General features: G+C 41.5%; 1 protein-coding gene and 1 long non-coding RNA gene across 3 annotated transcripts in view; one reads left to right on the forward strand and one right to left on the reverse strand.

Annotated features, from left to right (window-relative positions):
* Positions 1–8089: 8089 nt before the first annotated feature.
* Positions 8090–25568, reverse strand: part of LOC117825475 — a 90206-nt gene continuing 72727 nt past the window's right edge. For both annotated transcript variants that reach the window (XR_004633851.1, XR_004633849.1), the window contains one exon: positions 8090–8345. This is a non-coding gene — a long non-coding RNA (uncharacterized LOC117825475). The remainder of the gene's footprint in view (positions 8346–25568) is intronic.
* hic1 (hypermethylated in cancer 1) lies at positions 11479–25022 on the forward strand. Its single transcript, XM_034701342.1, is given in 3 exon segments — positions 11479–11600; positions 16282–16749; positions 16752–25022. Coding segments are annotated over 3 exon segments (2229 nt in total). The 5' UTR covers positions 11479–11548; the 3' UTR covers positions 18461–25022.

Below are 25568 nucleotides of genomic sequence, written 5' to 3' on the forward strand. Positions count from 1 at the left end.
CTTGCTTTGGAAAACACAGATTTATGAATTGCAATATTTATCACAAAACGGCGCTCTTGTACGCTTGCAGCAACATGATTCATCCTTGAGTTGTGTTGGGACTCCAGCACAGAGGCATGCCAATATGTCTGGGAAAGCAGAAGGTGAAGACTTTGGGATGGAGAGGAGAACATGATCCAAGAAACAGAGGGGAGTAAAAGTTCACTCTGTGCATTTTTTATTTGATTACAGTGGAAAGAACTGAAGAAAAAAAAAAGATAATACAATTGAAAAAGACTAATGTCTTTATTGCCCATGGGGGGCAAGCTGGGAGCTCTGGACAGCTTTGTGGTAACACTCAATTTATTTCCTTCTTTCCTACTCTCTTTTTTCTGCATGTGTAAAAGCAAGGGCACAGTTACACTGATGTGTTGAACACATCTTGTTAAAGCTGAGGGGAGGGGTGTGTGTGTGCTCTGCTGGCCAACAGTTCATGGCAAGGGGAGGGGGAATTCAATACCCCCTTGATGGAGAATGCTTAAAGTAACACATGTACAAAAAATGGCTCTTAGTTTGGATGCATTTTTCCCTGACACTATCAATTTGAAACAGATAAACATTGAGCTGTTTGGGGACTACAACTGCGACGTGGTAACCCATAAGTGAAGTGTGTATTTGGCAGCGTCAGAGGACGTGAACGCTGGTGACTTAGTGCTGTTTGGATCAGGAATGTCTTGTGGTTCTCAGTTCTCTGCCACCACACTTAGCTGGCTTCCACTGAAGATATAATGGGTGAGAGATTTTTCCGTTGGATCTGGATGGAGAAACGGAAGGAGGGGGAAAAAAGAGGGCAGTGAGAGATAAGAGAAGAGCCAGTTGATGTTGAATAAAAACCAGAAGTGGTGGGAGGAAGGAGTCAAAGGAATGCAAAAGAAGGAGATGCATAGAATTTCGATATTATAATAAAAAGTTAGTGGGTGAGAGGGAAAGAGAGAGAGAGAGAGGGAAATGGAGGAGTGTGAGAGTCAGAGGCGGTGTGGGCGAGGGAGCAGGAGAGCGAGAGTGGCTGGCGTTTATGGATTGCAGATGTGGCGCTATGGGGTTTTGGCAGGGGCCATGCGCGCCTGAATCCTGCACCGGCTGGGTGGCACTGGGGTGAGAGGGAGGTCACTGCACCGCAGCACACAGCCCATAAAACACTGAGAGTAGAGGGGGAGAGCAGAAAGAGAGAGAGAGAAAGAGAAAAGGCCTCAAGTACACTGTTACCCAGGAGTGCAGGGCAGTGGGGGTGAGCAGATCACACTTTGGGTTCAAGCATGCACAGGAAAGCCAAATATCCTGATTATGTTGAGTCAGGCTACCAATAAAACCACAGGTTAACACATCACAGTTAGCATGATAAGCTTATCTCATGTTTAATGAGGATGAGTCCCAGTGGAAAACTCCCTAACCATGAAAAATCGCATCATCTGCACTCAAGTGTACATGTATTTTTACTTTCATGCACTTCTGTGAAGAATTAAAGCTTTGTATCAGGGGAAAAAGAGAAGTAGGCCGGTCATGTTTGGAGCAGAAGGTTTCACCAATACCGTCTCTAATCTTAGCTCATCTGCCTACTTGAGTGTAAATTTGGCCATCTGTATCCCAAATCTTCATCTGGATGTTATGTTGAATAGGGTTAGGGTTAGAGCTTGGAGTAAGTTGCAAAGATTGGTCAAGAGCTGAAAACAGAAATTGAAAGTATGAAAAACACAAACAGCTTTGTTTTTACGATACAATATGATACAGTGCAATATAGTACAGTACAATATAGTACGATGCAGTACAATACCTTACAATGCGAAGCAATGCAATACACTTTGTTTTTCCCTTAGAGATATTTGTCTTACGTTAAGAGTGCTACACAGATTCAGCTTCATCCGCAGTAGAATTGGCACAAACAATATAAATCAACATTCCACATAGAGACAGGACGTACCCTTTGTAGCCCTGTAGTTATGAAGTACATCCGCAGCACTCTGATGTTGGAGGATGAACAATTGACTGCAGCAATTAGAGCAATTAGCTGCTTAGAGGGCAGTGAGTGTCTGTAGATAGAGCAAAGAGATGTTTAAACTCTCAGCGTACTACAGTTGACAAAACTCACAGTTGCACCTTATATTGAAGGTGCGTCATGTAAAATAACACTGTGATACACTGACTGAAGGGCTTTCTTTTGATTTTAATACTTCATTCTACTACACATAAGTCTATACTTCAAGTAAAGATTCAAATTCTGGTATTGACATGATTGACCACATTTGACAAAACGTTTCTTCTGGCACACTCCTAAAGCTAAAGAGAGAAGATACAACTGACTCTGTCCAATCACAAAGGGGCAGTTCACAGATCCATACAGTGTCTCTTGTTAGTCTGATTTCAAAACTGACAAGTACTTCTTTAAGACTCAACCTAGCGTCTATTTACAGTAAACCACTTGTGTCAAAGAAGTATAAAAAAATATCGACAACCATGCGGAGCCAGCTGTTCAAGCATCTTGGTTTGCCATTCTTGGAATGAAGTTTGGAACCCACCAGCTTGTTTGACGATAATGTAACCTTTTGAAGTGTTGGGCAACTTTTAAGTGTTTTCTGGTGTAGCCAAGAGTTAGCGATTATCAACTTCCAACCAAAAGTTAGATTTTTGTATGTTACCTTTGTTTACAGTCCTAAGTAGACATTTGAAAAGTAACTAAGTATAGTTTGATGACTGCTGAGGGGTTACAGTGTTGCATTCATGGTATTGAGTTCTGTCACTTTTTCTCTCAACAAGGGTACTGCACTTTGATGCAGGATCTGTACATTTTGCACAATAACCATGTCACACAAGTTTTTGCAGACATGCAGGTACAGTAAGCATCTGCAATCATTTAATTGATAAAAAATGACATTGACATACTTCCTCATGCAGGCCCTACAACAACTATATCTACTGTTTTCCCCTTTTTTGATTGTGTTTGATTAACTGATTCCCTTCTGTGTGTAATGACACTTTTAACAGATATAAAAATATACTTCTTCTTAAAATGTATCACCAGCCCCAGCTTTATGTAAGGTACTTGACTCAAAGAAGAGTTTTTCTCAGAGAAAACTGAGCCCTGATTTCTTAGCAATAGAAAACCAAATGACAGCATCAGTATCAAATAATAAAACAAACTCAAACAGGCTCAAGTGTTTTTAGAAATCTGATGCTTTGTACCGCTCTGCCCGTGAAAACCTTTGAGGAACATCTCATGCACTCTCCTGTTTATGTAGGTGCTGCCTGACAATACTTTCGCATTAGGTCAGCTCTGTTTTTCTCTTTCTTTTGTGATATCTTTCCCTCCCTCTCTTGTTCCCCCCTTTTTCTCCCCCTTTAGCCTGGTCCTGACTCCCTGGTTCCTGGGGCCTGGCCAAGGCGTGTGTCCCTGGAGGAGCCAGAGAGGAGATGGAGAGAGGGGGCAGCAAGGGGGCGCAGAGACCGACTCCAAAACCACAGCTGCAGCAGCCTCTCCTCCTTCCTCTCCTCTCTTCTCCCCTCCTCTAATACCTCCCCTCCCTGCCTGGCACCCTCCCCAGCTCTGCCATTAATCAGTGAGGGTATTTCAGTGCATGTGTGTTTGTGTGTGAAGGAGAAAGATGCTGACTGTGTGAGTGGCGGACTGAGTGTTTATGTGTGTCTCTGTGTGTGCTGATAGAGAGCTGGATTGGGTCTCTAGTGATGGTATGGAGACCAGGATCGCACAACAAAGCTGGAGAGTTCACCCAGAGAACAAAAGGAGGAGGGAGGCAGGGAGGGTTATGACAGACATAAAGCCTGGTGAGCAGATTGGGACTGCCAGGAAGAAATAGTTAGATGATCTGCAGAAGTTTTAAGCATCAGAGGAACAATCGGAAATCAACTTTTTGGGGGAAAGTTCCTGCAGCAGCACCTGCACATGGATGTAAACTGGACACACTCAGCAACAAGTTCATGACCTCACAAGTTAAAAAATCACCTCCTGTAGCCGCTTTACTCGCCCGTCTTCAGCCACTGATTATCCAGGTGGGAGTGAAACCCCCCCCCAAAAAGATACTATATCCAACCTGCTCTACTTTCACCCCCCAAAGGGCCTCCCAGAGTGCTTTTCTGCTGACATCACTGCACAGAAACCTGGCAAGCCAATCTCTCCCCAGCTCTCTACCATTCCCCTCTCGACTGCTTCCTGCCCTGATGATGTCACACACCATATGGTTTTCAGCAGTATCAAGCCGGAAAAGAGATTTAGTCAGTGAAGAAGAGGAGGAGGAGGAGGAGGAGGAGGAGGAGGAGGAGGAGGAGGGCTGGAACGCAGGTCGGACACAGAAAACAAAAGGTTTGCTCTTCCCCTTGTGTGAGACTGCAAGTGGAAGGTAGAGAGTGGGAGAGAAGGGGGAGGAGAAGGTGAGAGCGGGGAATGGCTGCACTGTGTGAGGCTAATGAGGAGAGACCAGGGAGCAGAGACCATGTATCGGACAGCCATGTGCTGCACAGACGGCCACTGGGCTGGCCTTCACACAAACACACATTCAGAGATACACTCATTTACACTAGAATACACACACTGTTGGGCAAGAGTTTGAAACACTAAGCAAACACAGCCATACTGGTTTATTAGGACTGACCTCTACCTTCTCCGATTAAATATTTTTTCAATGTGCTGCAAGGTAAACACTGATTTTGTTGTTTAGTTTTCTGTCATCTCAGATTTTTCAGCTGTAACCGTTGCCAAAAATGTAAAACACGTATTTATATTCATTGTGAACACATGTCTATGTGTGAGTGCAACAGCTCTCAACAGGAATATACTCATAGAGAATAATCACTGTTGTTTCTCTGCTTTTCCAAAACATTTTAGCATCTTTCAGCCTGTTGTTTTGGATGTCCCGCCCCATTCTCGCTCAGCAAGCTGTTTATTTATTTATTTTTTATTTATCTTAGTTTGAAAAAAGAGTAAGAATTAAACAGTAGACAGACAATATTGAGGACTAGCTTCTAAACACAGCAAAGCATTAAGCTGCAAAATGAAACAGAAGTTTACTCAATGATAGTGGAGACCAAAAACAGGACTAAAAGAAAAGCATAATCAAGTGGCTAAAACACAACTCCAGTTTGTTAAATGAAATGAAAAAGAGGATAATATGCTAGTAGAGTGATTTCACTTTCTTAAAAACAAATTAAAATTTTCTTGTAGACCAGCAGTTGATACAACACAGCCACATTGCTAGATCTGTTAAGTATCTTCCTCCAGATCACACAATGCACCAGAGTAAAAAAAAAAAAAAATGGCATTGTTACCATTTTTTTCCTAAGCACTATGAATTACTGTTTAAGAAAAGCCTGTGATTGGACCCAGTAGAAACGCTTTGTCAGCCTCTTGTATTCCTGTAGCTTACTATTGCCTATATAGTATCTTCAAACCCCTCAACAAGTCCTTATCCCGCTGTTTTAAAACACTCCACATTGAAATCTGTGGCTTTTTACATATAATGTTCGACTTTGATTACAAGACCACAAAAGCTTTCATTTCTGTAAGCTAAATATGAAGCCTGGGCCAGTAGCTGATTATCTTAAATTAGCATAAAGGCTAAAAGCAGAGAGAAACAGCCTGATACCAGAGCAACAGCTAAAACTGACTGAGTAAAAAGAAACACAATTTTAATTAATGAGCTTTAGGAGAGTTGGTAAGTGTATATTTTGAGCTCTGGACAAAGCCACTGCAACTTATCCTCCTGCTGCCAGTGTGTATGCTAATATAAGCTTATTAGCTGCTAGCTGTATTGTCATATTTACTGTAAAGTTGACAGAGAAATAAAAATTTTTTATCCAACTCTAAGCAAAAAAGTATTTTACTCCAAAAAGGAAAGAGTCAGCCAGTTCATTTTCTTGTTTTGCAGAATATTAATGTGTTTTCCTCAGTTTTCTATTGGTAAAAATTCAGGTACCTGATTGCTGATTAAGGCTGAAAAGGGAAAAACGTTCATGGGAAAATGATAGAGCATGAACATTCTCAAAACCAGACACCATTTGCATACACTACATTTCATAAAAATGAATTTAGAAATGAAGTAGGCGGACTGTAAATCAAGTCCTTCTGATGGCACCATAATCTTCCATCACAGGCAGAGGAGCGAACTAGAATAGCGACCCAACGCTCACAACAGCTCTGCTCGCTCTAATGACATGCCTTGCACGCCTATGCTCTAAAGCTGTCGCAGAACTGCTCATTAGGATGAATTAAGAGAGAGCCTGTGTGTAAATGTTGAGCCTAGCGTTCAATTTCTGGTGGTGAAGGGAATCTGAAGCTGGAGGGGGGCGTGTCCGGTATGGTGGAGTGGTCACAGCAAGCATCTGGAGATATGTGTGGCCATGTCCACTGGAGAGAAAGAAAGAAAGAAAGAAAGTAGAGAGGGATGATTGATGGGAATGAGAGAAATAAAAGAGAGCAAAAGGTCTTTTGTGAGTAGTTGAGAGAAGTGTGAGGCATTGCACTCAGATGGTCGATTTCAAGGTGTTAAGACTGTCCTGTCTATTGTCCAGTGTTGCTCTTTTCCTCTCCTGGCAGGCAGAGATGGAGCAATAATAAGGTGATTGCAAAAATTTTCACTCGGAACTTTAATTGAAACGAGGTGCTTCGGGCCTCGGAGACTTCGTGACCCTGCTACATATCCGCTCACAGATGTCTGAAAAGTTGGCTGCAGTCATTCAGAAAGTTCACCTCCTCATTGTGTTTCCACGTCCAGCCAGCAATGCTTCTGCAAGATATATGTCACATGTAAAACCTGCATTTGGAGAAACGGTGAGAAAGGTGTGTGATTTAGAGAGTGACAGCAGACTGCTAAGGGATCTGGCTGTCCAGCCTGCCTTATCTCCAGCTCTGTTTCCTTACTGAGTGTGGGTCTTCTGGGGGAAATAGACATGAACTTTCTCTGGGATGGGCTTTCTGGACTGTGTTTGTGGCTCGGCTCTCTCAGCTTTAATTGAATCATTGCTTACAAGCAGCAATTTGAAGGCTTTTTCAGTTCATTAAGAGTTCAGCGTTTCACGTTTGCAGCGCTGCAGATTACGGTATGTTTAATTGTGTTTTGACAGGCTGAAGTTGAATGTCCAGCACAGGCCTCTGGGGGCTGATTGATTAAAGAGATAAAGTCTGTCTGGGAAGACAACAGCTGTACCGTGAGACATGTAAGAAAACAAAAATTAACCAACATTAGTTTCTGTTGTATCAGTCTTTTTTTTTTTAACTCTTTCCTTCTCTCAAAAACAGCTTACGGGCCAATCTTAACAACCAACGTTCAAAACTTGTTTCTGCCTCTTTTCCTCCAGCTGTCTGCTGTTTTTTTCTTTTATGCATCATGTCCAAATACTTCAGGTCCTTTCCAGATAAAATCAGCTATCATTCCTGACTGTAACCTGTGGGACCGAGGGAAAATATGATAGGACTTTATCAAACTCTGAGCAAAGTAACTCTGACCTGAGCTATGTTTCTCAAAACGCTATAGTCGGTGCAAGGTTTGGGACGATCCTGCAGAAAAACACACGCATTTCAACTGATTTGTTTTTTGTTGTTGTTTTTAAGTTGTTGGCTATCACTCTCAGAATCCTGCATTATTCAAATCCATGAAGTATCTTGAATGCACCTATGTAGTTATATATTTCTGTAATTTTAGTAGCACTGCTTATCTTAGAAAAAATACTTGTTGTACACCATTATTAAAAACTAGCATTGATAAAGCATAAGAGGATGCATGTATGATAGATAGATAGATGGATAGATAGATAGATGGATGAATGGATGGATACCAGACAGATGGAAAGATAGATACAGATCTGGAAAGATAGATACAGATAGATAGCGATCCGAAAGATAGATACCGTTGAATCACAGTAAACAGATATGGGTGAATCGACGGACTGATGTATGGGTGGATAGATGCCAGTTGAAGGTTAGATACTAGATACTGATAGATGGATTGATACTGGTAGGTGAGTAGATAATGATGGATGGGTAGATACCAGTAGATAGATGGAACTTATAATGAATTTAAATGAAGCATTTGTAAGTAGTGTTTATTTCAAGGTGAGAACATGTTAAGATAAAGACATTTATCTATGTAGAACAAACCTGTTTCCTCAGGTGGAAAATCTATTTGAGACCATGAATTGAAACACAGTGTCACATCCTTCATTCAGCACATCTATTCTCCTGCACAGGTCTGCAGCCTCAGTCGGCGAGGTTATCAACAGTTCATCGAGGGAACATGGAAGCTGCAGACAATACCACCAGGCTCACGGAGTGTCTCGGATCACCTCGATCAAACACCAGCACCCTTTTGGAGAGGAAGAGAGGAAGAGAGGAACCCTGCATGCTGTATGAGATTGTCAGCTGCTGTTGTGATAGCAGCAAAACATAAATAGGCCTCAGCCTGGTAAGTGTTGCACTGCATCACAGCGGCTGTCCATTAACGGCTGCTGTGATGGTAAAATAATGACTTTCATCAATTTCAATCTGCGGTCTTTCAAACACCTCAGGGCGGCTGTGGAAAGACTTGAGGGAACAATAACAGACAGGCCTTTCAGACACAAGTCATCTCAATAAAGGAGATTAAATGTGTGTCAACATTAATGTTTTAATGACTCCTCCTCAACACAGTGAGCACAAAGAATCAAAATCTGCTTCTACACAGAGACTCAAGGCATTCAGCAACATTAGACAAACTTAGCATTCCTTTCAGGATGTTTTCTGAACAACTTTTAACACTTAGATAAAATCATTCATACTTAATAATACAAAATAATGCAGAAAAATATGCATAGATGATCTCATATAGTCTCATCTTTCTTTTTATATGATCAGTTAGAGTGCTATTAATTTAAAGACAGCTGTTTTAAATGGATCAAACTATCAGTCTATACAAAAAGCGACATAAATCTTAATTTCTTCAACATTTGATGTTCCTTCTTGTTATTGACAACAATTATGTGGGAAATATTGTGCCTTTCACTCCTTTTATCTAATTTCAAATCTGGATTTTATTATGGTTATATAATGAGCCTTCAGAATAAGATGCATTTGAAGAGACTGAGTTATCATTTGGTACATTAACTTATTAAAATAAACCTATTTTACAGACAATAACAGCATAAAGGAACAGCTGTCAGGTATTTCCTTTAAAATGTATGACAGATAATGTCTCATCATATTACTGGCAGGATTTAAATGAGCATATCTAAACTCATTTTTAGCACTACAAGTACACTGTATTGCTTTTGGTTGTGCATAAAAGATCTTTCCTGAAGTATTTTAGAAAGTTCTGAATTTGTACATCATTCAAATATCTAAATACTACCTCACACATAAATAAAAGATACATATAACTGTAAAAAAAAAAAACACGTTTTATAAGCCTAATTTCCCGCATTAATACAGGGTGAATTTGACATAGGGCACATTGCATATAGATTATCTGGGTCACAGTTTACCATATGTAAATTAAATGATGCTCAGACAGAAAGGTCATTGCTTTCCTCTCATTTCACCCACTTTCCCCCCCTCTCTCACAGCTCAGCATGTTCTCCTTGACAGTCAGTCCAGTGGGACCGGGTACGCCATTGGGTGTCGCTGTCCGCGTAAAGTCTCCGCCGGCAGGTTTTGGTCCGACCGGACCCCAACACAGTCTGAAGTGTCAGATAGTCTCGTTAACACGTGAGAAAATTCAGTGTTTGGGAAAACGGGGATAGAAGAGGAAAAGCAGGATTGTGCTGGCAGGAAAAACACGCGGAAGAGACGTTTGGGGAGAGAGCTGGAAAGTGGAGGAAACTGCGGAGCTCTGAATGAGGGAATGCCGAAGAGGAGAGCAGACGGACGGCTAGAGCACCAGACATGAGTCCGAGGTAAGTCTGTGATACGGCAGAGAGGCGCGGAGGACATCCGTGCTGATGTGTGTCATATTGAGCTGCACATAGTGGGATATATATAAGTTTCTACAGGTTTTAATAGACGCAATGTGGTAATTGTTTGGGTCTGTGGTCCTGATGTAGTTTTCAGCACAGACGGGGCTTCAGCATCTGGATCATGTGGGCATGTTCGGCCTCGAGCTCATCTGGAGTACAGTCTGTTATATATAATAGACTTTTTAGTTTTAGTTTTTAATGTACACTTATACTTGTCTCATTTAAACAGGTCACTGGATTTCGTATTGATTTCTTATTTTAGCACAATATGCAGGCCTTAGGCTATAAGTGACAAATAAACCTGCTGTCTACAAAACGTGTAGAAAGTCAGGAGATCAAAACTTCTAAGTAACATATTTTAAAATGTAGGATTAAAATAGAACTACACCACCTAGGAGGTAAATCTGGGAGTATAGTGAAGCAGTCTTCATGCCAAATCAGCATGACACTGTGCTTTAAGTTCTGTCTCCAGGACTAAAGATGGAAATTTGGAGACACGTTTTTCTTTAATTAATTAAAACATGATGTAAGCACCAAAACATCCAACAGTGTCAGTTTATCTTTTGACTGACATTACAGACAGAAAATGAAAAGTGTCCCCTTTAATTTGCATGTCTAGGTGAAGGTTTATTTAAGTAACAGCAGGTGTCTCACCTCTCACCTGAGAGAGAGAGAGGGCGAGGGAGAGTTTTAAATTTAGTTTTAAAAGTTGTCAAGAGTGCCTTCAGTTGATCTTTTCTTAAAGTGAAGCCTGAATGATTATTTAAGCCACATATGTTCTCTGAGGAGGTCTGCAAGAAGAGTTACACCTTCATTTCACTGTGTAATTGATTTAAATTATTTAAAAGCTGCACAATTATAGAACTATTACTTCATAAACCCTCTCACAAAAGCAAACACGAATTATGATTAAATTTGATTACAGCCTGAGGGAGGAAATAAAATCAAATATGGCAGTGTGTTTGGAGGAAGTGTAAACCCTCTAAGTTTTTGGATAAAAACAAAACTTTCAATTGTGCGTAGGAAAACAATCCTCTGCTCTTCTCTAGTTCAAGCAGGCTGTTTGATAATAATTAGGAAACATATACGAGGGTATAATGGCTGCCTGTCTCTTTAAGACGATGTGTTGAGAAGTTCAAGTCGGGGTCACTTAAAGTTCCTGCCCTCGATGTTACCTTTTAGTTTTATTATAGACTGACATCACACGGGGCGCTAAAACACTTAAGGCGCATAGAGGCTCCATTATCATCCCGGTGCGCGTTATTGCTCCGACTCAAAAATAGCTAAGGAAATTACTAGAAAAAAAAATCGGAGGAAACTGATGCTGGTCTGAGCACGTATTTTTTTATAGGAGGGGATGAGAAAGAGGGGGAGAGGAGGGGCAGAGAGACACTCAGAAAAAAAAGTGGAAGAGGGAGGAAAGTGGGTGGGAGGACGGACCTAAGGAGCGACAAGAAATTCATATCAATTAATAATCATAAAAAAGAGCTGGCAGACGCGCGCGGAAAACTGGCATGGTTTTTTGGAGGCTGGCAGTTCAAAGCTGAAACGTCAGATATGACTCCTGGAGGCTGCTGAGATGATCATTAAGGGAGACTTAGATCGGATGGCAGAAGACATCGGGCATGCAGGTAAGAGCTGAGACTGTTGCGCGCAGACAGGGCAGAGATGATATTTAGGGTTTTATGTTTTTAAAACTTAGAAACGTGCTGACTGAGAGGGAACATTTTAATGTAATCGTTGGAATAATACCTTAATGTATTTTAAAGTCTATTGAGCAGCGTTTTCCTGTTTCATGTTCAGGTACAAAGATTAAAAATTGAATGCGTGTGAAATAATTACTCATTAAAGTCCGATCTGACAACTTTTTTTTTTTTTTTTCCGAAAATGAAATAAATAAATACATATGTTTTATTGAACATACACAGACCAAGGAGTAAAATGCATTAAATGTATCAGTTGCACATTTTGGGGATATTGTGCAAAATGATCCAATAGTTTCCGGTTAGACTACAAAATAAAACGACCTCTCGCTCTGCAAAATGACTGTTTTTATATAAAAAGAAAACGTAGCCTCTCTTTTTCGTCTAGCCATCATGTTTTTGCTTTTTTCTGGAAGCGAAAATTTAATGTTGCCCATAAAAGTTAAAGGGAACGTGAACCTCTGTTAAAAGGGAACTTGAGCTTCTTCATGATCCTGTAATAAATTCAAAAGGAAGCAGCAAATCATTAATGTTCCGTTAGGGCAATATAGAACAGGCCTTTCAATTTGTGTTTTAATGTTAGCACAGATACATCAGATGAGCACAGCAGAGAAAAGTTAGACTGTTTTATGATGTTTGTAATGCATGCTCGTTCTCGTGAAGCCGACTTTACAAAATCCGCCTGTAGAAGAAGATGCTCTTAAGTGCTGAAAGGTCAGAGGAAGAGACAGCTGTTTCTTACAACTTCATGTACAATGAGCTGAAAATGTTATGTTCCTGGAATGAGTTGGGGCTTTTTCTCTCTCTCGGTGGAGATGAGGGCTTTAAAAAATGAACCGCTGCAGCTCATAGGGATGCGTCCACTCGTGATCCAGTTTACTGTGAAGAGCTGCAGAGAGAAACTAGATTAGAGTCAGACTGAAAGGACGGTGTCACACGAAGTGAGCGGACGAAGGGACTTCTTTGCATTCAAAACACGACTTAAAGTTACCAGATGTTACAGAATAACATAAGAAGTGGGAACCCCAGATTACTGGTGAATGTAGCCCTGAAATGTGCAAATAAACTTAATATGTAGTTCATTTTATTAACTTCCATACAAAATAATTCATAAAATATCTTTAAAAAGTAGAAGAATAAATTAAAAATGACTTTAATAACATGATTTAAGTTGAGATCACAAATGACTGTAAAACCTGCAGGCTGGTAAATAATTGCTAATATTGACTTAACTTAAAATACTCAGATAAATAAAAGAGTTGAATATAAAAAGATCATAATAATTTTGTTATACTCAATCTGGCGTTTAGATCTGTTCCACATTGAGAAGCAGTGTCACTCTAACACTATTTCTCTACTGGTGTGATTATTTTCAGATGCGCAATAACAGCAATCTAACAGGAAACTGACTCTGACTCCCCATGATGTTTGCTGACTAAAACTCAACTTTTCACTTCTCATGAATGCTTTGCTTGATCTGCATTGCAAGATGCAATTTTTTCCCAACATTAGTGTGAAACTCAGTTCTTTATGTAGTGCATGTGAAGCTTATTCAGCTTGTATTTGCCTCTTGTGTGACAAAAAAAGAGACCAAAATTAATTATTTCAGTACAAAACATGTAAGAAAATCGTGCAAATATACACTCATATTTGAGTGTTTCTTCATAATTTGATCATTTAACATATGTTTAACATAGTAAAGTATTTTCTAAAATAATCAAAGTGACATGGGAATGGGCAGCAAATTAAAAGGAAGGAAAATAGAGAGTCAACACAACGTTTTAAGCAGATGTGTGCAGTGTTTATGTGACTGAGGCTGCATGCAGAGGTAGGAAGTTTAGTCTTGCGCGTTACCCCCAAACCTCAAAAGTGACAAAACAGACAAAACACAGGGACTCTGAAAATCAATGCAATGCAAATAACTGGATGCAGCTGCTCTTAATTACACCAGTAAGATCTAAATGTCCTCTGCATGCTGACAGGTCATTAATAAGGAAGCTATTAGATCAAAACAAGCGTGCATTACAGAGGAACTATTAACCTTCTCTAAAGAAGCAGTACTGTACTGTGTACAAGCTGAAATAAGCTTGTACAAATAGCTTGTTTGAGATGACAAAACAACAAAACAAAGTGTGGTTCAAGCTTTAAATGTGTTTACAGTAACGTGATATGTAGCAGACTGTGTTTTCTGACTAAATACCTTTGCAATCGAAGATGGCTTCCTAACAGGATGTTGTGAGCTCACACACACACACCGTCCAGATCAAGACTTTTATAGAACATGTTTTACTGTGGCCTTTCACTTTTTGTCACTAGGCTACATCAAACAGTCAGCGCAGATATTTTGGGTTGTACTGCAGCTTCTCTGTACACTTTTACAGACAGTGAGTGAAACGAGATCATCACTGTGTTGATGGCAGCCCCACCGCCACTTTGACTGTTGTCACCACAAGACAAGAATACTTTTGCCGTATGCAGAGCACACTGCAAAGTGTACAAAAATGTGGTTTTCTGCATTTGTATTTTTTCTTGTATTACAAAATATTTTTGAAATGAGAAAAAAAAACTATTTTAACTTTTAAATCTTTAAATGTCTTTAAGACATCTCTTCTGCTTTAGGCTACAAAGGCCGGATTTCTGTCATGTGGTTTAACGCAATTGACCTGTGTCACATAACACAGCGCTGTAGACTGCTTACAGACGGGGAGTGTGCACTGATAGTGTGTGTGTGGGAACAGAACTTGTCACCATGCACTGCACCGTAACAGTGAGCTATGAACACCCGCTCATGCAAGCAGAGGCTCTAAAAAATCTGAGCAAGTTGTGGAAAGTACTTGGTCTATTCCCCATATAACCCCTTGTATCTAGGCAAGTTTGATGTGACCGACGTTGAAAATTTATCGTAAAATATGAGCGTTGGGTAATCAAAACCAGACAGAAACCAGAAGTGGAAACAGTTTAGATGACAACTCGGGACTTGATGGAGCGTTTACCGACAGAAACCTGCTCTACAGGCCTTATTTTCAGAGGTTTTCACTTTCTGTCGATACCTTTTGAACAGATTGAGTCATAAATAGCATACAAATAATACATGCATGTATTAAGACAGCATCTATGTGAATACGATTTAAAATCCTTTCTTCCTAAGGTACTGATTGTATTAAAAAGTTTTGGGTTTTTTTGCATATTGATGACAGTTCTTCAAATGATCACTCGCTGACTCTCAAATCTTTTCTGACTGTACATTTTCCACCTCTCCGGTGATGACTTTCCCTTATGATGTAAAATTTCAGCCTAATGCTGAATATCCATTCTGAAAAATAAACCGCTAAAGCTGCACTGAGAGTGACCTTTAGTTTTATGACTACACTGTTTAGCAGCAGTCTCTTGTAGGAGACACAAATAGCCTCATGATTTGCCGAGAATTCCTGAGTTAAACATTAGTCAAGTTATTTTAAAATATAGATTCACACTTCCCTTTTTTGTGCCAAGCGTGAACACTGAATGAAATAAACAAGAAGTGAATGAGCTGGTGTCAGGAAGACCATGATCACACGGATGACATGATATTTATTTAGTTGCTTGTTTCCCATCAGTGCGACTCAGCCCTCGGGGACACTTTGAGACGTTTAATCTCGTAAGTAAACTATCCTCAGATGCCACCGCGTGAACAATACGTGATGTTCCATGCATGCAGCTGAAATAGTTTATTTTAGGCTTGATGGAACAATTAGTGTTGATATTTGAGTGTGTGTGTGTGAATGTGTGAGCGTGTGTGTATATGTTTCTGTGTGTGCTGATTTACATCCACTGCGCTCTCTGTTCCTTATATGACAGGGCAGAAAGAGGAGCAGACAGAGCTATCTTTTTTTGGATGTGTCCTTCCCCCGCTGGTTTATACCTGCTGTTCATCACACGGGTCAAACATTCATCTTTTGCTTTGTTTGAAAGTCTGCACACTACCCCTGGAATACTTTTATCAGTGAGCCAGCAGCTACAAATTTATATCAGCGGGTTTTTTAAATTCTTTGAATTTTCTTCTTTCTCTCTGTTGTGCGCTGCAGAGGAAGTGAACGTGTAGATTTCTGATAATGAGAAAACCATTGCAAGTGTTAACCTTTCGCAAAAGTTCTCCTTACTGCAAGGCCTTTGAGTGCATTTCCCATGCATAAGTTCTGCAACCAGAACATGTTCAATCAAGTGTGAATTAAACTGATACTGAAGATATGTGAAGCTTGAATTACAATGTAATTAACAGAAATTGAAAAATTTTTTAATAATAAACTTCATAAATATTAACATTTGAATGCAATTAAGTAAAGTTTTATAGTGTAAAAAAAAAGATTGAAAACGTTTTTTTTAATCCTCATCCAGGCCTCCCCGTGCCAACGCAGTGTTTTGGGCATTTTTCATCCACTTTTTTTTTTACTGAAATTTTTTGGCAATCAAATTTTCAGACGCATTTTTATCATGCTCTGATGCATAAATCAAACTTTTTAAGATTCATAAATAATCTTTATTGTGGTCCACAGAGGTACAAATCAATCGTGTTACTGTGCATTGAAATTCCATCTATTGCGTGACATTTTACAGATGTCTGTTGTTACAGGTGGCGGACTGAAGACGATGCTGGATGCCATGGATGTTCCAAGTCATGCTAGGGATCTCCTCCTGCAGCTCAACAGCCAGCGCACCAAGGGCTTCCTGTGTGATGTCATCATCGTGGTGCAGAACGCCCTCTTCAGAGCTCATAAGAACATTTTGGCTGCAAGCAGCCTCTACTTGAAATCTTTGGTGGTCCACGACAATCTCATCAACCTTGACCACGAGATGGTGAGTCCAGGGGTCTTCAGGGTGATTCTGGACTACATCTACACAGGCCGCCTTAGCGACGGAGATCCCACCTCCCCCAATGAACCTAATCTAGGGGCTGTTTTGGCTGCAGCCAGCTACCTGCAGCTGCTTGACTTAGTGGCTTTGTGTAAAAAGAAACTGAAAAGAAATGGCAAATACCCTCCACGCCCAAGTCCTGCATTTCTGCCTTACCCAAAGATGGGGCCTGCTGGTTTGGGTTTAGGGGTGGGGGCAGGTATAGGGTTTCTACTCCTGTCATTCAGTCCTGCCATGCAGCCCGAGCACCACCAATAGAGGACCTGATTCCCCATCGACTAGCCATCCACGCTGGGGAGCTGTACGCCCCCACCTCCAACCAGGGCTCTCAGGTGTTCCCGTCTCTGCAGCCAACTCTGCCCCCCCAGCATGGTCGTTCAGCCCACCCAGAGAGAAACTGTTCCCCCAGCTATGGCCTTGATCTGTCCAAGAAAAGCCCCAACTCCCACTCCCAGCACACACCCTCGCATCTGGCAAACACCCACAACGACGAGGAGCGAGACGGGACTCTGAGCGAACGCACCAGTCCCATGCAGGGGGCCAATGGGAGGGCATTCCCTTCTGAGAAGTCAGAGTCCATGGACCAGGCTAGCTCCTCAACTCCACCGCCTTTCCCCCATCTCAACCAGCCTCTTGCCCCACACCTCCCCCACCTGCACCGCTCCAGCTCCCAGGGCACAGATCGCTACCTGTGCCCCCCCAGCCCTGAGAACCCCACAGAAGGTGCAGAGTCAGGCAGGGACATGAGTAACATCTATCGCTGGGTGAAACCTGAACCATACACAGCTGAGGATGATGATGAGGATGATGATGAAGAGGAAGGGGGTGAAAATGGAGACCAGCATCATAACCACCACAAGCCTGGGGAGGACAGTGAAGGAGGGGACGACAAGAGCGGATCAGGCACAGAGGAGACGGGCAGCAGTGAAGGCCGACCTTCGCCTCCCGGAGGGATGGGGAGGTTCCACATGCCCTACGAGCCTGAGAGCTTTGGGGACAATCTGTATGTCTGCATCCCCTGTGACAAAGGTTTCCCGAGCTCAGAGCAGCTCAATGCACACGTGGAGACACACACAGAGGAGGAGCTGTACGGCAATTCGATCGGGGAAATGGGGAACAGCAATAACAGCAGCAACAAAAACATGAGCAGCAATACGAATGGTTACGGGGGCCTGAACAGCAGCAACAGTCTGTCCCACCTCGAGTCTAAATCCAGCCAGAGTCTGAGTTCAGGAGGGATCGTGGAGATGATGCGACCCTACCGCTGCTCCTCCTGTGAGAAATCCTACAAGGACCCTGCAACTCTGCGCCAGCATGAGAAGACCCACTGGCTGACCCGGCCTTACCCCTGCAGCATCTGCGGCAAGAAGTTCACGCAGCGTGGCACCATGACGCGCCACATGCGGAGCCACCTGGGCCTCAAACCTTTCGCCTGTGACTCCTGTGGCATGCGCTTCACTCGGCAGTATCGCCTCACAGAGCACATGCGTATCCACTCGGGGGAGAAGCCGTATGAATGTCAGGTGTGTGGTGGGAAATTCGCTCAGCAGCGCAACCTCATCAGCCACATGAAGATGCACAGCAGCGGAGGCAGCTCAGGGGGATTGACCCCGGATGGAAAACTGAAGCTGGACTTTGCAGAGGGCATCTATCCTCTGAGTAAATACGCAGCCGAGCATCTGGGGCTCAAGCAGGAGAAGGCGAATGAGCTTCTCATCCAAGCACAGCAGCAACTAGTGGATTCAAAGGTGATAGAGAGCCTCTACCCGCTGTCCAAACTGGCCGCGGAGCACCTGGGCCTCACCCATGACAAGATGGATATCCTGGGACAACCACTCCCCCCTCCACCACAGGCCCTCTCTGACTCCCGCAGCATTGACCGCTACTCCCCCAGCTAAGACTGCATGACTGGTTTATATGGCAATCACCAAATAGGTCTGTGTGCACACAGTTTTTTCTGCAGTATTCAAAAGCCATTCACCTCAACTCAGTATCTCCTCTGCACCTCAGACTCAGGCCAAAAAGAATTGGTCTGCTTATGCACACCAACATGTGTAGACTGTAAGTGCCTTCAATGCATCTAATGTATCTTTAAGTCCTCCTTCCTAAAGGAGCTTTGTGCCTTTTTTTGTGACCAAAGGACACTCACTCAAAGAAGTACAGTATTTATGTACAGTGTATGCAAACAAACATTTAAAGAATTACAGCCATTGAGCCAAAGTGACAAATCCAAAGCCAAAATGAAATTGTTTTATTTATTTTTGTATTTTGGGGAAATCCAAAGAGAAACTGTTGCAAGGAAGCGTTGCAATCTGACCCTAAACCTGTGTACAAAAAAAAGAAAAAGCACATAAGGACAAGATTCAGGGTTGTCGGTCCAGACCTGAGCGGAACTTTTACCAAATGAATAAGCCAACTCTTCTGGACTTTAAAGAAATGGGAGGATGTTTTTTTGTTTTTCTTTGTTTTTGGGGTACTGGACATTTCATGTATCTCCCTCTCCAGCTTCACCAAAACACATCCCTGTGTTCCACAATCATCCAAGCATTTCGGTAAAACCTCCTTTCCTTTATTTTTTCCACATTCTTTTTAAATCACCCTCTCCCTTCGCAGTTAAAAAATCATCTTGTGAAAGTAATGGTAGCTTAATGAGCCTTAAACTTGAGCTAAAACTTGAGCTAAAACTTCCTTTAATGTTTGAACTAACTTCTTCTAGCTTTCAGTTGTTATTGAGCACAGCCCTGTGATGTCAGGACTGGGACATGACCACACATACCCAACTGATGACACACTGATCCCTGCTCATGATGAGTGTAGCTCGATCGAAGGGAGGGTGTTGCCTTTGAATTTTTTCAGTATTAACAAAAGTTGATGTGACGAGCAGAGAGGCGAAGGGGCAGATCAGAATTAATGACAAAAATATTTGTCGTTTACTGTCAGAAGGAATGACTAAGTTCACATTAGCCTGATGATTAATGTTGCTGCAGCAGTAGTCAGATGCATCTCCACTGTTGGACCTCCCTGCTACTGTTGACAGGCCAATTGAGTGCTGAAGTAACACACATAGACACCCCTCTCTCTCCACACACACACACGGCTGCTAATCTGCCCGTGATAGGAACACAAGAAGGGGTTTGTGGATCTTCCCCAGAAGCCGGCGGGTGAACAGCACACCCCAGCTGCTGTGCCTCAGTAATCCCTGTGAAATCTCACTTTCTCCAGGACAATTCGCACTGCTCGCCGGCACCATGTCCCATTTCATGCCTGCCATCTTACCCCTCTGATCCACTTATTAACACCACGTCCGAGCCCAGCAAATGTCTCCCTCCCCTGCCTTTCCTCCTCTGCTGGTATCAAAGAATATTTCTGTGTTTGCTGACCAGCAGTTTCTCCAGCTTGAAAACAAAAGAGCACTTAAAGGTTGCGGGTAGACGGCACATTTTTGTCTGTTTTTTCCAAAGAACATTGTTTTTCTTTTCTTCCACTCTTACTTGTCCTTGATTCAGATTAAAAAATGTCTGACCACTATAGTGCCAACGCCAACCTCAGTGGGTGAATGTGAAGACTAAAGCCATAAATACACTGTGATAGACGTAGTGAAACTTAAAGGCTTAAAAAAATTACAGACAATGTGCCTGACTTTAGGGATTGTTTTTTTTGAAGTGTAACAATAATTTAAGGGCTTCTTCTCTGTAGCATATGGTCATATCAGACATGTTGTTCTTCTGTCACTTCCTTTTCTTGATTTTGATTTGAAATGAAAGCAGCGCACGTGAAACTGGTGCTTACCTCAGGACTGAACCCAGCATGGGGACGCTAAGCTTTACTAAACTTTTAAAAAACAGTGCCAAAACACACTTACACACACTCTTTGTTTTCTAATCTACAGGGCATTCGTCCTGTGTTAAACCTGTGGTTATTTCTGTGTTTAAGCATTTCTTGTTGCAGTTTAATGTTGGAGAGATAATATGTGATATTAACATTTTTTGTACTTTACTATAGGGTATACATTTTCTATTGTGTCCTCAAAGAGGCTTCTATCGGTTAGACCAATTGTTTTGACTACAGGCAAAGTCATTTCAGTAGCATCATGACTGGCAGTTTGTGAATCCCTGAACCACACTTCAACAAGAATGATAGCACCGATCTTCAGTTTCAATCACATGTACCGAAAAGCTTTACTTCTCCTCAAGACATGATGTATTCTCAGTGCTTCCCTAAACAGACAAGCAGGGTGAGCATGAAAAGCAGCCTCATATTGTTTGACCTCTTTTGAAGAGGTGACTGAACTTTGTGTCAGAGTCAGACTTAGGCCGCACACAAACACACAGGAAACCAGCTTGTTTTGGGTGATGCTTCCAGTTTTGTTCAGCTTCTTCTCGAGAAAAAGTAGGATATAGCTTAAAAGAGGAAAGAAAGAAAAACATGTATACGTGTTAAAAGTGAAGGGGTGGGCAGGCGTGAGTCGTGGGAATTTCAGTCCTTCTCATTCACAAGTTCAAATGAAAAGCGTTGGAATAACACAAAGTGTTTCCACTGTCACTCCAAATCTGTGCAGGAGGGAAGAGCGAGATAATGCCTGGACATTTCAGTAGGATGTGCACTGTTTGAGATGTGCTTAATTGCATTAATGTTAAAGACAGACAGAGGTGGAGGGTCCGGTATCTATAGAAAGGGAAGTGTTTGCTTGTCTGTTTGTGTGTCCCTGTGCCATCAGAGTGAATGAGGGGCTGTTAATGTATGTCCTGGGAGTAGTTTTAGTGTGAAGGAGACAAGCTGAGGAGCAGGAAGTGAACTTTTGGCTTGTGTGTCGTGTCGGGCAGGATGTGCTGTGTGTTTCTGCTCCGAGGCAGATACAGAGACGAGAGAATGGGGAGGGAGAGGAGCAATGGAGAACGCAGCAGGGTGTGCGTTAGCCATTGTCTCAGTATGAAAGAGTGTTTCGAACTTCTAAAACTCTCCATTCAGAAAACAACCAGACTGTATCTTCTCTTTTCCTTCCCCTCTTTGCTCTTTGGGGATAAAACCTCTGCTCAATATCACTGCGATACCACATCGTGGGGCTTTCAAGGGCTGCCCGGTGAGGAAGCCGTTCAGACATTTTGTTGCACTTTCAGGATGTTGTGGATTAAACTTTTTTGGCATTCTTTCGGTCAGAGAAATTCATTATAATATTTTTTCAGTGTGTGTATTATTTAAAAAATAAGGGCACAGTGGATTAATATATGCAAGGACTGCAAACTGATTTCAATCATACTTTAAAAACTGTCCGTCTTCCCTTTTCTCTGCGGTCGTTTTAATTAGTGAAATGACTCGAGTCTTGTTTCAATTATTGGCGTAGCCACTCATCCCATGAGCTTTAATGCCATCTGCTTTCGTTAATGTAATTTATATGAGACACCAACCCAGGAAAGTCTCATTGCCACCAAAGTGGTTTGATGAAGATGTTTAGAAAGTCATAAAATTAGGATTCAAAACAATTTATGAGTTAAGTAAATTGATGTAATGAAAATGAATCAATGCTAATATAAATTAGAGCAGTAAAGCAAACCACCAACTGTAAGATGTGGGTTTATGTTTTTATTTTACGTTATTCGAAGGCCACTTCATTCCTCTTTAGTGTTGTAATGGCAACCATCCAAAGCCTGTAACTCTTATAACACTAATAATAAGGCTGTAAAAGGGATCTGAATGAGCTCCAGCGGCCCTCATGTAGACCCTTAAAAGGGGTTAGGTGTAATGTTAAAAAATGCAAAGTATGCCTTTAAAGATTCTACCAGCAACATCAGACTGAGGTCACCTGTGCAACTCTGAGAGACTGAATCACACTGATCTGCTGTGTGTTTGACTTTTACTGTATTTTACCGTGAGTACCAAAAAGACTGAAGAACTTAGCAGACTTCACTGGTGCTCAGAACAAAAATTGAGCAACTGTTTGTGCCTTTTAATGTCCACTTGCTGCATTGTTGAGCTAATCTTCTGACCAACTTCGCCTCATTCTGCAAGCCATTGTCCATGTGGTTTTTATAAGAGAGCAGGGTGGACATGACGCTTTTGTCTAGTACGCATATTTCTTTTATGAGGACAAATGTTTCAATGTAAGCTAGAGCCAAATAATATCTATAGCTGAGCTTTACTTTGGCGGCATACCAAAAGAATGTTCTTTAGTCAAAAAAATCCAATGTGCCTTCAGAATAAAGCATCAATGATGTGTATGAAATGTGTATGCGTATGTGTGTGTGTAGGTGTTCCCTAGTGTCTGCATAGTGCACCTGTCCATCTCTATGTCTGAATGCCTTTCCCACAGTGCAGCAGGGCGAAGTACAACGCAGAGATTTGACACTTTCTAGTCTTTATTACAAACAGCTGCTTTAGATTTATTTCCCCGAACTGCACTTTTCTGGAAAAATCATCGTATTGTGATTTTTTATTACTCTCATGATCCCCTAGAAGTCCCACAATTGCCTTCCCTCTGGCACTTTGCTTCCTCCGCTTTCCTCCTCCTCTTCCTCCCTCCAGTGCAAACCTTGGCCGCGCTTGCTCTGTGCCCTTATTACCTCCTCTCACATCCTCCCTCCTTAGCTCTTCTTGTCCCCTCTCTCCCCTTACACTCTGCACAAACCGCTGACCCGCTCCACCCGCCACCTCCTCCCTCCTCCTCCTTGCCCATGATCCACTTACTTCCAGCTGTTTTTCATGCTGAAGAAGACAGTTGTCTAAATGTTTATGCAAAGGCTACTTTCTTTTTCTTTAAGCCCCTGATCAATTTCCAACATGAATGTTGTGGCATGTGCAAAAAATACACCCTTAGATGGGCCAAATTAAAAAAAAAAAAAAATCGGACATGGTGATTGTGTTCTGATCCTCGAGGCCAGGAATCGGCTCACAAAGGGAGATTAAAGACGGCACATCGTTGTAGAGGAAATGCAGAATAATGTGAGGGGAAATGTTCAGGCGAAAATATGCGCAGAAAGATGCCAGTAAAGTAAACACGTATGAAATTGCACAATTGAGCCGGGCCTCGGCTGCACCGGCCAAGTCATGCACTGAGATGGAGAGAAGAAGAAATAGAGACGAGGAGAGAGGGAAAGAAGTGGAGACTGAGTGAAAATTGGCTTGTGTTTGATAGTCGTAATCTTGAGTAAATAACAGGGGAAAGCTGGTTGTTTTCTTGCGTCTCATCATGTCTTTTTTCCCTGACACCTCTATGCCCTCTGTTAGGAAATGACTGTTTGAGGAAATGCAGTTTTCTTTTTCGCCTTCTCATTGTTCATTACTGCAGGTCATTGCTGCAATTTTAAAGGTCAGCATCATGTCAGCATGCCCTCAGAGATGTCATTCAGTCATGATGAACAATTATCATCCAATCAGCACATGACCCACAGCGGGCTCTTTGTAGTTAAACAAGGAAAAGCAGGTTATGGTTGATTATGTCGTCCTCCATCTGTTTGGCTCAGATCAGTTTCTGTCTTTACCTTGAACACCAACATGGCTGACTGACTGAGTGGACTTTGAATCCTTAAGTTTACAGTGTGAAAATGTGTTCTGGAGATTGAATGCAGAAAAAGCAGGGCTTAGAAGAGCTAAAGTTGGTCAGGGAGAAGATTTGATTGTAAATCACACACATGCTCACACACATACTCACACGCGCACACACAGCTGCATGGCAGACTGCTGCTCCAGATTAGGTCAGATTTAATTAGGCTGCCCTGCTCCGTTTGGAGTGTCGCTTCTTGTAGAAAAAGACATCATTAAAATAAAAGGGGATTCCACTGACTGTTTTTCCTCCAACACACACTAAAACCTGAGCCTCAGGGTTCTTACTCACACACACAGACATACACAAACACACTCACACAAGGCATCAAAACAGGTTTTGGGAAAAGGTTACGTGTAGAAGTGTTGGATCATGACCAAATGAAGATGACTGTGATGTTTTGTAACAGTTGTGGTTCAAGGATAAGAGATTCAGCAGGAACACAAACTGCCACGCAGTCAGCTGTAACTACAGATACATGAAAACAAATAGAAAACATACATTACAAACTTATTATTAAAATGAGAGTTTTCTGCAGTAGACAGGATCTTATTTCAGCACGTGTACATGACACATTTAGTGTTTCGTTTCGTGGTTCAACGAGAGTTCATACCATAAAAAAGCTAAAAGCAAAAGGATAAAGCCAAACAGTATTTCTGTATTTTCTGCATTTCATTGTCAATATTGATCTTACTTTTGCTTTAATGAAATGAATGTATTTATTGCATGTCAAAATGTTTTATAGTTAATTTTGTGTAAATTTCAATTGTGGGTTTTTATAATAATTTCATTTAATGATGGTGTCTCGATACAATCATTGTTGATAAGGCTTTTATTTTTTAAAAAGCCAATGTGAATTATGTCATGTTTGTTTGTTTCTATACTCAAAATCAACTTGGCAATAAAGTGAATTGCATAATGAATTTACAAAGACTGTGTCGGATGATTGTTAAATTGTTAAGGGTTTATTTTTGCATGTGCAATCAATTACAAATAATTAGAAAAATATATACATTTTTCTAAAAGAAAAATCTGTAACATTTTCTATGAACCAACCACTTATAATGCATCATAAGCAAATGTATAAAGCCTTATAAATGCATTTATAGGCTTTATAACAATTCTTATAAGTGATTAGAACCGTTTATAACAACTTAAAGGAATATTTATGAAGTGTTGTAAGCAGTGAACATAATGCCTCATGAAGGTATGATTTATAATACATCCTGCCTTAATGCAAAACTAACAACAGCATCTGTTGAATTCTACGTCTCATAATAACACATTATCACTCCCACAACTTTACCCAGTTATAAAGGTTCATAGAGAACTCAATGTATCATAAGAAGTGATCCTTTCTGTAATTCTCCAATGGAAGAATGTCTCATTAATACTTACAACATGCTATAGCATGACTTTGTGTGCTTTAAGTAAAGTGACAGCACTACATCATGTGTAAGAACTTATAA

Source organism: Notolabrus celidotus, chromosome 14 (genome assembly GCF_009762535.1).
Source record: "Notolabrus celidotus isolate fNotCel1 chromosome 14, fNotCel1.pri, whole genome shotgun sequence".
In the NCBI taxonomy this organism is placed as follows: Eukaryota; Metazoa; Chordata; class Actinopteri; order Labriformes; family Labridae; genus Notolabrus; species Notolabrus celidotus.